Genomic DNA, 12,835 nt, shown 5'->3' with positions numbered 1-12,835 from the left:
GAATTAGAAAAGAAGAAACAAAACAGTTATTATTTACCAATGTGACTCGCTTGGATTTTCTCTGTAGATGCTTTCCATTAAAACAATTAGACCTACACGAGTTGAGCAAGTCTGCTGAATATACCAGAAACCTGAAGTAGTTATAAAAACATTTTAAATACTACTTACAGCAATAACAAAAACTATAACGTACCCATGGATAAATCTAATGAAAAAAGATTCGAGATCTTCAGATAATCACTCAGTTTTACCCAGAGACATTAAGTAGTTACTTTTACTGATCACTTACTATCCGCTGGGCACTGTTTTGAGAGAGGTGGATATGTCAGTAAGCTCAATAAATTGATACAAAGTACATACGAAAGAATTATTATGTCTCACTTAACCTTAACCACCACCCCACACTGCCTCTCCCAAGAAGGGGTGTCTCCTGTGCACTGGTAAGTACAGGTGTCTTCAGGAAGGCGTGTCTCATTGCAGGCATCCCCCAGACAGGAACCTCTGACTCGGACAAGTCAAGGCTCCAAAAGACATTCTCAGGTGATACTGAGGCAGACTTGACTGGAATTACCCAGCCTCTAGCTGTCTAAGACTCTCAACTGAAAGCAAGAAGGTCCTCTTTTACCAGATGAGATCACAGCACAGCACACACCTGGGAAGCAGAGACTGGGACCTGATCTACATCAATCTCGTAAGGACACAGACCAGCTCTGAAGCAAGCAGATCTCCATGTGAGGCCTAGCCACGTCACTTTAACATCATGTGGTCTTCCCATTTCTAGCAACAGATCAATGTAGATTCCTCAGACTTGAGATGCTTCATGTATTAGGAATGTAAGCTGCTTTGCAAAGTCAAGAACTTGGTGGATATTCAATTACTTAAGTCTTTTCAGTAACATTTGAAAATTCTGGCTAATGGAAATGCAATATTTTTTTTGCACTTTGCAACTTTTCTATAAGTCTGCTGCTGTTGCTACTGCTAAGTAGCTTTAGTCATGTCCGACTCTGTGAGACCCCATAGGCGGCAGCCTACCAGGCTCCTCTGTCCCTGGGATTCTCCAGGCAAGAACACTGGAGTGGGTTGCCATTTCCTTCTCCAATGCATGAAAGTGAAAAGTGAAAGTGAAGTGGCTCAGTCGTGTCCCACTCTTCGCGACCCCACGGACTGCAGCCTACCAGGCTCCTCCGTCCATGGGATTTTCCAGGCAAGAGTACTGGAGTGGGTCACCATTGCCTTCTCCTTCTGTAAGTCTGAAATTATTTCAAAGTTTAAAAAAAGTAAAAAAAAAAAATTCTTTTCTTGTATCTGTTAGGTCCATTCCCATCAGATTCATGGGTAGACCCAATTTTATAAAGACGGCAATTGATAAACTCAATGTAAAACTCCAATAAATATCCTAACAGTTCCTTCCCCACAGAAGCTGTCAAAGCTGATTTTAAATTTTATATGGAAGCAAAAAGCACCAAAAATAACTAACCAGTTTGTATTGTTTTTATTGTTGTTGTCTGTAACATACAGAACTGTTTATTCTGCTGCTTGCAATACAAAGACATAGGGAAATGTTATTGTTTGTGCAATATAGTAGGGGAAAACATTTGTAACTGCCCACTAGGGTCAGCTTGCCAGATGTCCTATCACTAAGAAAAACAGCTATAAACAGCGCAGTTCCTGATACTCCGTACTTCATTTTGCTGATTCTATCCAGATTCCCCTCTTTGTCCCCTAGAAAGCTTTATTTAGACAACACAGCTTTGAAAGAGAATAAATAACAAGTTGAAAGGATTTGCCTTTCCACACAGCAAGACAAAACTACAGTAATTAAGAAAGTATTAGCACAAGGATAGACAACTTGGCCAATGGAGCAGAACGAAAAGCCCAGGACCAAACCTACGCCTGGAAGAAAACTTGATTATGTTGACAGAGGTGTTTGGAAACTTGATAAAGGTAGCTTTGCAAATCAGCAGGAAAAGGCTTTACCATTCTTCACTTGCTGTTGGGAGAGCTGGCTATTCATATGGAAGAAGGAAAAGAATCCATATCTTATCCCATTCAAACAACTTAGTTCTCCATAGCTTAAGGACTGAAATATGAAAGACAAAATTCAGAAACTTTCAGAAAACAATATAAGATATCTCTCTGACCTCAGGGAAAGACCTTTCTTAAGACACAAAATGCATAAGCCATGAGGGAAAACATTGGAATATCACATTAAAGGTAAATTAACCAAAAGAAATTGCAAAGAGAATAAAGAGATAACCCACAAACTGGGAGATATACATCTGTATAACATGCTTCAGATGTGTCTACAAAGGAAACAAAAACAAATTCATATTATATGGCCCAGTAAGCAAAGGAGGAACCATCCAATATGGATAAAAGACACAAGCATGATCATTTTAAAACGTATTAGCATATTAATTAGATGTAAATATTAGGTCAAGTATATAAATAACAAAAATCACAATGATACACCATCTCGCACTTACTAGAGCTTGCCAAAAACTCAAGTATAACAATATCAAGTTTTGGCAAGAACCTGGAACAAGTGAATATATGCTGTCTGGGGAGTATAAAATTGGTACCAGCACACTGGTCATCTACTGGGCAGTATTTAATCAAGAGTTGGAGCCTCTTGATGAGCCTATGACCCAGCGATCTCATGACTAAGAATGTACTCTAGAAAAACTCTCACTCAAATATGCAAGGAAACACCAAAATATTCTCAAACTGAAAATAACTTTAATATCCACTGATATCCAAGAGAATGGATGGATAAATGGTGATATTTGTGCTATATTCATACAATAGAGAAGAGCAACAAAGACGAACGTGTTAGAGCAGCAAATAGTACAGTGGATTTACAGAGCCCAAATCCAATCTTGAGGTGTATCTATAGACAGAGATATAACAAGATGAGACATTATGAAGTTTAAATTGAATACTGTAAATACTATTTCGGATAAAAACAGGGAGTAAAAAGTAGGAACATACACAGGATGATCAACAGGAGAATCAGGGCAGAGGTTACCTTCGGGAAGGGAAGGAGAAACCTGTGAACTGCACGAGGGCCACACAATTACATCTATAACGTTCTATTTACTTATCTGCTTGGTAGGTAAGCACATTCTCTCTTGAAAGCCTCAAACAGCTCATTTTTGAAAAGATTCCAAGAGACAAGAATTCCTATTCAGAGTCACACCACTATTTGATTTCCTAAAATGTGCAAGTGAAACCAAAACTAAAATAGCACAAACCCCTGTGACCCTTCCATCTTGCAGTCACAGGACTGGGGCTTCACAGAGTTCATCTAATGTGAACGGACAGGAAAAGGAAGGGGCAGGCTCCAGCCTGGATCCCATGACAAGATGTACCCTGGGGACCCTCCAGGAAAAGAGAGCAAAGTTATTCCGCTATTTTATATAAGTGATAATCATGTTTTACAAATTGTTTTGAACTCCTTAGGGAAAAGGTATTTTGTAATCATGCCATCAATTAAAAATATTGAGCCCCACTATACCATCTAAGAGAAATTTGAATTATCAGAACAGAGGTTCCTACTGCTTTTTCCTTGTTTGAGCAAGTTGGTTAAAGTCATCTCTGCAGGATGTATCTACAATCCTAGAGGCCTGGATACCTTCAAGGCCCACAACTCCCCCTCCCAGTTCCCTGCTTCTGCCCTTTTCTCTTAGTTATTGCTGGCTCTTAGGCATCAAACACTGGCTTCCTGTTCCCCCTCACTGAGCTCTGGAGACTTGGAACTGGTAAAAGGCTTTGAAGAAAAGTACAAAGCCAGGAAAACACGGAATGGAGACAGCTCTGACTTTCCAAAGGAAAGCAAATCTCAACAGTTGTAATAACCTTTCAGACTTTCCTTCGTCTGTAGCTTACATAAGACGTGGTTCAGACACGAGGACCGAAGAAGTACTGTTAAGTCACTCAAGTTGGAAATGGTGAAAACTCGGGTTCTGGCGGGGCAGAGAGGCTGAAGACAGGCATTCTGGATGTTGGTAGTATAACCCTGGCTTGTTTTAAGTCTTGGTGTCTCTAGCATCCCCTCTTCACCATCCCACAAAGACACTGGCTCAAGGGTTCACTGAGTGTTATTCTAAGTGCTTTATTAAACCTGAAGTCATAAGAGCACAGACCCTGGGCGAATCCTCTCTGTGTGAGGTGGTCAGCACCAGGCGCCATGCCACCATTTCACAATGGAGAAGAAGCAGGCATGCTCGTGGCTTTTATGAGTCTCATCATTAGGACCACAGTCATCCCTTAATCCAGAAATTCTGTTCTAGTACACAGCCTCAGGCCCTCTAACCCAAGGACTCTGTTTCATGGTCCTTTTACACTACAATGCTGTTTTAATGAAGAGTCTGAATGCTCAAATGCCAATCTCATTGGTCAGGTTACTGTGACAGTTCTCTAAGCACAGGCCTTCCTCATTCTATTCTGCTGTCCTGCACTTTGAATTCAGGGCTTGCTGTCAGCACGGAAAGCACCAGAGTTCTGATATGGCAGCCCTTTGGCTATGTTCAACCGAGGGATTTATCTTCCACAACCTACTCAAATCCTCCCCCAACAGCTACCAAAAATTCCCCTGGTGAGAAATGCTATTATGAGAAGGAGTGGCTGCTTTGTGACTCACACTGTTTCATTAAAAAGATTTTTTTTTCCAAACAAATGTTCAGTAGAAGAATCCAAAGGTTTTCCAAAGCCACAGCAAAAACAGAACAGCTCATAATACTATTTCTCAAAGGTCTGCCACTTCATAGGAGATTCCTATACCTCAGAATACTGGAGATGCTTAGATCCACTATTCTTTCACATTGCATTTGGTCTCTGCATTTGAGAGGAGGTAGGAAATGGACGGATTAAACACAGCCAACATGACTGGGCTTGTTCAGATATTAAGATGGAAGGCAGCTAGTCTGCAAGCCAATCCTGAACACAGGCCTTGAATTTAACCAGAGTTCGCCAGGGCAACTGGCTGCAATGGTATGAATCTTTCAGCCATTTCTGACCAGGATTGAGGAAATCTAACGTTACATTTCGTAATGCTTATTACAGTAGTGGGCAGTGTTGTCACAAAGTTTCTTTGAAAAGCTGACTTAGATGGTGCTGTACCTCTGAGGGCATTAGAAGTGTGTATGATCTAAAGAGAATAAAACAGTATTACAGAAAACTCATTTGTATTTATGTAAACCAAATGCTCCGTCGGTCTAGACTGGAATCCCTAGGGCTCCCTCAAATCCTTGCAGGATTCCTGGAGTACTAAGGTGGGAATCAAGATAAAGAATCCTAGTAGCTTTCTCTAAGGAAAAGCACCATCTCAGCAGGGGTAGGGATTAGGGGTGTTCTCCAAACACTGGAGAAATGTGGGCAAAATGACCAAGCTGGCTAAGGTCTTGGGGGGCTCAGTCTTGCATTCTCCTACCTCTGTCTCAGATCGTGTGGGCGACTCCAGATTTAAGTTTCTCCACATGCTAAAAATCAACTTCGACCTTAAAAGACACTGTACAATACAGAGGTGACTAATTACAGAATAACTTTTTGAAGCATGGCTTATTTAATTACATTTTGTAGAGGGCTGAAGGTATGATCGATAAGCAAGCTGGGGCCATGGTAAGCCGAGTGTAACTCACCAAGACCAAGAGGCCACATACACGGAAATGCAAGGAGAGGTTTCTCCAAAGATTATCCTTCAGAGACTAAGGTATCACCTCAACAGCCAAAGTCCACGTAAAGTCTTTCAGCATGGAACATTCTATATTCTTTACTTTGGGTAAAAAAAACAAAAACAAAAAACACACACCTCAAATATAACACAGATTTTAAAATTTCTGGGGGAGAAATAACATTTTGGTCACCAGCGTTGCCTTCAAAAATTACTTAAAACAGCGCTAAAGTGTCAATGTCGTGGAGCTCACAGACAAACACAACACCAAGAAGGAAACACTCTTACTTACATTTCCTTAAGTACATTTTGGCTTAGGATAAATTTCACAGACATGGGTTAAAAGGGTGGTGAATAAGGCTTCCAGAAAACAGTGTTCAGTGACCAGAAAGAAAAGAGGCTCTAGGGATGACAAAGATACGGAAGGGCAAAGATAATTTCAAAAAAATGTTTTTCTTTTGCAATTTCCATTGAGAAGAGGACCGCTCGTGTTGGCACATATGAGGAATTTCTTCTTAGTAGGCTCTTGCCTGGAAACACAAAGAACAGATGACCTGCCCCAGCCCAGACAGAGGACTGAGGAAAGAAGGGAGAGTGTGACCCAAGAGTAGGGAGGAGACCATCCCCGTAGCAGCCTCATGGACAAGCACATGAATCTGTCTGTGTGTTCAACAGAGGAACGAAGAAGAAGGTCAAATCTTCCACAGGCTGCAGTATTCAGACTCTCTCTCAGAGGAGTGAGGAAGCAAAAATTCTTAGAAAGAACAAAGTAATGCTAATCACCTTCACCATAAGTATATATGCCCAGCACCTAAGGATACTGGAAGCAATCAATCTCAGTTGAATAAATCAATGTCTTAGTTCAACAGATCTACACATACAGTTTCATACTTTGTCAATTAAAAAATAAAATGAAAAAGGTGCTTTGTCCACATTAAAGTCTGGATTTATCCTAAGATCTTGACTTGTCTAGCTTCCCGGCTGGGGATAGAAGAAAGAGGATATAACTCAGGAAGCCCTCCTGCAGCACAGGCAGCTAACAGCAAACACACCTCAGGAGAAAAACCAGGGGAGGAGAAGCACGGAGGAGGGGACCCTGCCCCAACCACCTTCTGTTCAGAGCGTCTGGGGACTAGGGCAGACCAGCTCAGGCCTGCCTTAAGGAGAAAAACCCTTGGTACCGCATGAAAGAAAACGGCCAAAGAGTGAACAATGCTTTTCTGGGTGGATATACCCTCTGGGAGCAATAGAAGATAAGATCTGTGTGGATTCCACTTGGGAATCTAGTTTAGAGATGTTGAAAGGGATGAATGCATAAGAAAAGCATTTGGAGTTCTCTGGGGAGAGAAAAGTTAAATCCATGGTAGGGGTGCCTTTCATTTATAGAGGGTATTCTGACTATATTTTTAGGATCATTTGTGACAAATTCAGGTTCTACTGAACTCTGGGAGCTGCATTTGTTAACGAGGCTCTGGAGAATACTGGGCAGAGTCAAGTTTGCAAACCCTGTGAACCATTCACAGAAATCAGGAGAGCTCAGTGTTCGCATCTGCCTCCTTCTCACTACAGATTTGGGAGTGCACTATAAATTCTTACCATGCTTCCTCTAACTTTACAGGGCGCAGCCAACTCCTCCTTCCTCTTTACTCCCAGCAGAGCAAGGCTATACTCTTGATTCCAGCAACTCCAGGGAGATCTCAAGGTAAACAGTCTCACCAGTCTATAAGTACCCCAGCTGCTGCTTTAAGATTCAACTTGGTTCTTTATCTGCTTCACACTTGAGGGTTGCTCTTCAGGTTATTCACTCACACCCACAACTCACCCCTCATCCATTCAACCTATCAAAATCAGGAGCCCAACTGTTGGTTTCAAGGATAAGCATGTGACCTTATGAGGAAATAAAGATTCAGAGGTGAAAACTGCCAGGTCTCATACTCAAGCCTACACCCACCATCATCACTAGGAACCATTTGATTGAGACAGGCCATGACAAAGCTTGGAAAAGAGACAGACGAAAATTTGTAAGCATTCATTACAAGACTAGTAACAGGATTTAAGTTTTGGACTAACTTCGAGATTTTGGTACCACAACCTCAGTGACCCAGTCATTAAAAACACCCCCTACTTAAGGGTTAGTAAGAGCAAGACCAAGAGCCCATTTAAGTTACCACCACTTCCCTATGACATTTCCCCCAATTTTGAAACTGTCAAAATTGAAGTTTAGTTTTAAAATTGGGTTTGCTAAAATATAAGTGCCCAATAAACTTGGGTTGAATATCATATCTGTAAAATACAAAGCATGTTCCTTTTCCCAAAAGCAACTAGAGCTGCATTTCTGGTAAAGAGTGGCTTTGGCTCAGAGAGTATTCCTTGTGACCTGTTTGGGGGTGTGTGTCTGTTTAATGGCAAAATGTACACATCCCATAACAGAGTGAAACCACTGTTTTTTTGCAACACCTTTCAAACCCCAATGAGGAAGAAGTAACTGTGACCTTCAAGAAATGATCTTCTCCTCAAGGGAACCCTACTTTTCTTTTATAGCAAACAAGCCCTCATGGTAACAGAGAACTAAAAACTCTTCTTTGTAAAAAGTCTTCCAAAAAAAAAACTAGTCTTCATTAAGGATAGAACTTTTGCAGGGCAAGGACTCATCCTGCTACTTGGAGGCCACGGAATGGTTTTCCTTCTCCAGAATCCATGGAAAGGACCATTACATCCAGCACACACCTAGAGTGAGGCACAAAGAGGCTTTCTGATGTACTTCAATGGGATTGGCAACTCTAATTAAGAATAGAGAAGATCAAATCACTTGAGAACCCCAGAGTGTCAGCAAAACAGAACCCATGAGATATCCTGCTAGCAGGTTCGAAGACTTACCAAAAGTCACCTTCTACTGGCCCCTTTGATGGCCTGGTGACAACAGAGAACAGTTCAGTTTCCTGAACATGCATGTATACACACACATGACTAAGATGGCGGAGGGAGATCTCAATGACCAGCCATTTCATACTCAGCCCAGGAAAACAGGCAACCTCTTCCTTCCAGCATGCTGGGTCTCTGTATTTTCCCCCCACATTTGGCAATCTGCATTCTGAATTAAACAGGACTATAAAAGGATGACCAGACCTCCAGAATACCACCCAGACAACCATTAGAGGAGTAAAAAGCCTTATAGCAAAACACATTTTAATGTGAAAAGAAGGAACTCAGACTCTATTAGGCGGCTCTTCTCAAATGGCATTTGTTATTATGGATGGCCCCTTCAATACAGGTCAGATTTCAGCAGAGAGCACTTGCTTTCATTCTGGACAAAGAGTTCACACAATTCTAAGTCTCTCTGCCCAGCAGATTCTGAGGAGGTGAAAGAAGGCAGAGAACTACAGAAGTGACCCCTGTAAGATAACCACTTCCCATTGTACGTTACTTGGCTTTCGTAAACACCCTCTCGTGAGACCACAACAGTGGCCTGGTAAGGTGGGCAGAGCAGGTATTATCTCCATTTTAACAGGTGGAGAAATGATTGACTTCAAGGTGAAATGACTCGCTTGCACAAGGTCACAAGTCAGGCAGTGAAGGAGCAGCCGAGCAGGAGAGGAGCCCAGCCCTCTGACAAGCAGGCCAGTGAGATTTCCACAAGGTTCCCCAGCTTCCTTGTGTTTCAGGATGAGAGGAAGCAGAGGGTAATGGCTAAGAGGTCAAATGGATTCCGACACTGGCAGGCCTGCACTGCAATCCCAGCTCTGCCTCCCATTAGCTGTCTGGCCTTGTGGGGGTTCCTAAACCTCCCTCTACACCTCAGTTTCCTCACCTGTAAAATGGGAATAAAACCATGTTACCTCCTACTGTTACAGTAATGAGTAATGATATGATGGACATACAGCATTCAATTCATTCACTCAACAAATATTTGTGCCTGGCACACGCAGTGTAGGAGTTAGAACAGTGATCAAGAGGCACAGTCTTGCTCCTGTGGAGTAAAAGTTCAGTTCAAGTAAACAGAAACAGTAAATGGATAAATAAAGCGTGTTAACTGCTATTACGGTAACAGGTGAGTGCTGGGAGAGACTGACAGGAGGGAGGCGATTTTTAAGAGTGGTCCTTGAGGAGAAATTTAAGTTAAGCCTAAAGGGATCATAAAAGGTTATCCTTGTATGGAATGGAAGGAAAAGCCTTCCAGGCAAAGAGAACAGAGTGTGCAAGCTAGGGTCACAACCCTGGCGGAGGCAAATGTGACTGCCATGTATCCTCCCAGGATTTGGGGAACAACCTTTACAGGCTGTATCTGTATTTTAAAAATAACAAAGACAAGACTCAAAAGAGGTGAGGTGTCTCGTCCAAGGTCACAGCTCCTGGGACCCTAGCATTCTGCCCCCTGACACAGCATCAGTTCATTCCCTCTGAGGAAGCCTCGTGCTCACTGAACTCCCCTACTTACTCCACAGACAACTGTTTTCTGTGCCCATGAAGAGATCCAAAAGCACCTTGGAAACACAAACAACAACATCACAACAACTTCCAGACACCTCGTCAACCATGCCCTGAAACCCTTACTCCTCTGCTCCTCAGACACAGGAGTGAGAACTGCTGGGACCTTACCCAAAGGCCCCAGGATGGAAACAAGTTCCTCGTCTTACAGCAAGCGAGCAGCGAACAAGAGAGGAAAGGGACGTCCTGGAAGGAAGGGCCTGTGGCCTGTTTCAGAAGGCGAGAGAGAACCACCACTGCAGAAGAACAGAAGCATCAAAGTTCCTCTCAAATGAGCTGCACAGGAAAAACTAATTATTTCACTTGACTAAAACAACAAATCCCTAAGGCAGTGGTTCTCAATCAAGCCCCAACCAAGAGCGCTCTGAAATTTGTGGGGGCACTGAATGGGCAGAGCCAGGCATGTTCAATGCCTACAAAGGCCAGGATGGCCCTATGATGACCATGCTGCTACCCTAAATATTAACAGCAGCCCCCTACAACACACACTTCAATGTCAATCCCTCAAAGGATTAATATGCTTCAACTTTTCCTGTAGTCCCTGGTTCAGCAGCTCTTCCTAACCTCTAGCTGGAAAAAGAAAAAAAAAAAAATTAAGGTTTTACAGCTGAGGAGTCTGAATTTTAGAATCCAAATCCAAGCTCATAACTCTGGCATGGAACCTGGTGGCAGAATAAGGAAAAAGAACTTTCTGGTAAAAGAGAAAAGAAATTTGAGCGGAAAAAGGGAACTCCTACTCTAAGATTACATTCCTTCTACACACAAAATTCGACCTGTGACTTTTGAGAACTGTCTTATCGTGCTTTTCTGTTTAAACTCAGACACTAATGACAGTTCTCTTAAAGACTTAACTACAATCACCTCAAAAATACACCTGACCCTTTCTGGACCAAATTTTATAAGGAAGATTACTAAGTTCAAGACGTCTAAAGCTGATCAAATGATGTCTGAAAGTGCCAGAGGTAATCACACCCTCCATCTCTTCAGGGCAGAGTCCATGATATCTAGAAGTCTGTTCATGGATTAAAATTCCATCCTAGCAATTAAAAGCCACTTTCAAGGATTACCCTAAATTAGTCACTATTCCTCCCTAAAACTCATTTCACAATCAGTTTAAAGAATTGAAAAAAAAAATTAACATTATTTCCAGAAATAGAGATCCAAAGTGTCTCCCCTATTTCACAAGAGCAAGCAGTGATCCAACAGATAAATCCTCCATAGAGCAATCTTTCTTCTACACAGTATCTAAATTTTCTGAAGTCACCCAAAGGAGTCTGAATATGTTAACTTCTTTACTCCAACTCACCAATTAGTAAATAGCGGCCCCACACCCCTTCTGACCAATTTTCTGGAGGCCTAACCTGGTTTCTCAGGTTAGCTAAGCAGACAGACCTGTTTTCCTCCAGAAGCTCCTGCCAGTGTCTTTTCTGCCCTGCCAGAGTCTAGGAAATCCTCTTCCAGCTTTTTGCTGACCTGTCACCATAAGTTCACAAAATGAATTCATCCAGGTCCTTTGACTCCTCCTTTCCCCCTGACATGTGCCAACAGCGGGGCAAGAGAACTGCCATGTCTTGGTCACAAAAAGATGCAGAATACCCAAGCACTTTAGCATGGAGGAGAAGAAAAAAGATGGAGGGATCCAAGAGTCGCTGAGCCAAGGCTGCTACTGCATGCAGCACGGGTAACCAGAGCCCCGGTCCCGCAAAGCCTCCCAGGGAGGCTCCCTGGCTGGGCCCTCCGACCAGCAGGCCACACCTGTCTATGGCAGCAGCCTGTCGGCCGCTCCATTTTAAACAATTCAGATTTTCAGCACAGCCGCAAAACTGGGCACCCACTTCTCCAGCAAGAGCAAGTGCCCTCATCCAAACCCCACTTGGCCCCAATCTTCTTTTCACATCCTTTGTCTGAGATGCTCGGTCAAATTGGATCCTTCTGTGTTACCGGTGCACCCAGCACAATGCAGCAGTAACAGAAACGAAGCACGGAGGCCGACTTGCGATCAGCCAGACTTCTCTGAGGACGGGGAGGCCAATGAATGAGACTTCAACAGGCATCCACAAGTGAACCAACGCCTGAAGTCCTCACACACCTGGCTCTCCTCGGCCTCTCAGAAAGCCTCTAGAGCGTGGGTATTCCATTCATCCCTTGGCTTCGGGAACCAAGGGGACGACAGCCAGCCCAGGTCGCGCACTCTACCTCCAGACCTTTTGCGTGCACGCGTGCGAAGGTGCGGGGTACCTCGGCGCGCCCTCCCTGGCACCCCACCCTCCGAGACCTCCGGCGCCCGCGGACTCACCACTGTGCGAGCTGAACCACCGGGGTGCGATGTGCAGAGGTAGAGCATCCGCCAGCGAGGCTCGGGAGCCCAGGTACAGCATCCCGTCTCTATGGTGACCGCCACCCGTCTCCTGGTAACCATTGCCGTGGGCATAGGTGGAGTCGGACGCCGACCCTCCGCTGCCGGGCGCCCTCTCGGCGTCGCCGGCCCCCCGGGAGGCGGGGGTGTAGAGGCCAAAGGACACCCCGCCGGCCGAGCTGGGGTCCATGCCCATGCCCGCCACGGAGCTGACCGAGCGGCTGCGGAGCCCCATGGCCCCGCCACCCGCCCGGTAGTGCCCGAAGTGGGGCGCCCCTCCCGGCGGGGGCACAGCGCTGTCGTCGGTGGAGACCCCCGGGAAG

General features: G+C 44.0%; 1 protein-coding gene across 1 annotated transcript in view; it reads right to left on the bottom strand.

The window, feature by feature from the left end:
• Positions 1–12,831, bottom strand: part of ZNRF1 (zinc and ring finger 1, E3 ubiquitin protein ligase) — a gene marked incomplete at its 5' end in the record, with an annotated part of 87,466 nt that extends 74,635 nt beyond the window's left edge. The window contains one exon of the mRNA XM_010850853.1: positions 12,453–12,831. Coding sequence (XP_010849155.1) covers positions 12,453–12,831 — 379 coding nt within the window. The remainder of the gene's footprint in view (positions 1–12,452) is intronic.
• Between the last annotated feature and the right edge of the window lie 4 nt (positions 12,832–12,835).

The sequence above is a fragment of the Bison bison genome, unplaced genomic scaffold (genome assembly GCF_000754665.1).
Source record: "Bison bison bison isolate TAMUID 2011002044 unplaced genomic scaffold, Bison_UMD1.0 scf7180017864295, whole genome shotgun sequence".
Classification (NCBI taxonomy): Eukaryota; Metazoa; Chordata; class Mammalia; order Artiodactyla; family Bovidae; genus Bison; species Bison bison.
The sequence above is the reverse complement of the archived record's forward strand: the minus strand, read 5'-3'. Positions and strand labels throughout refer to the sequence as shown.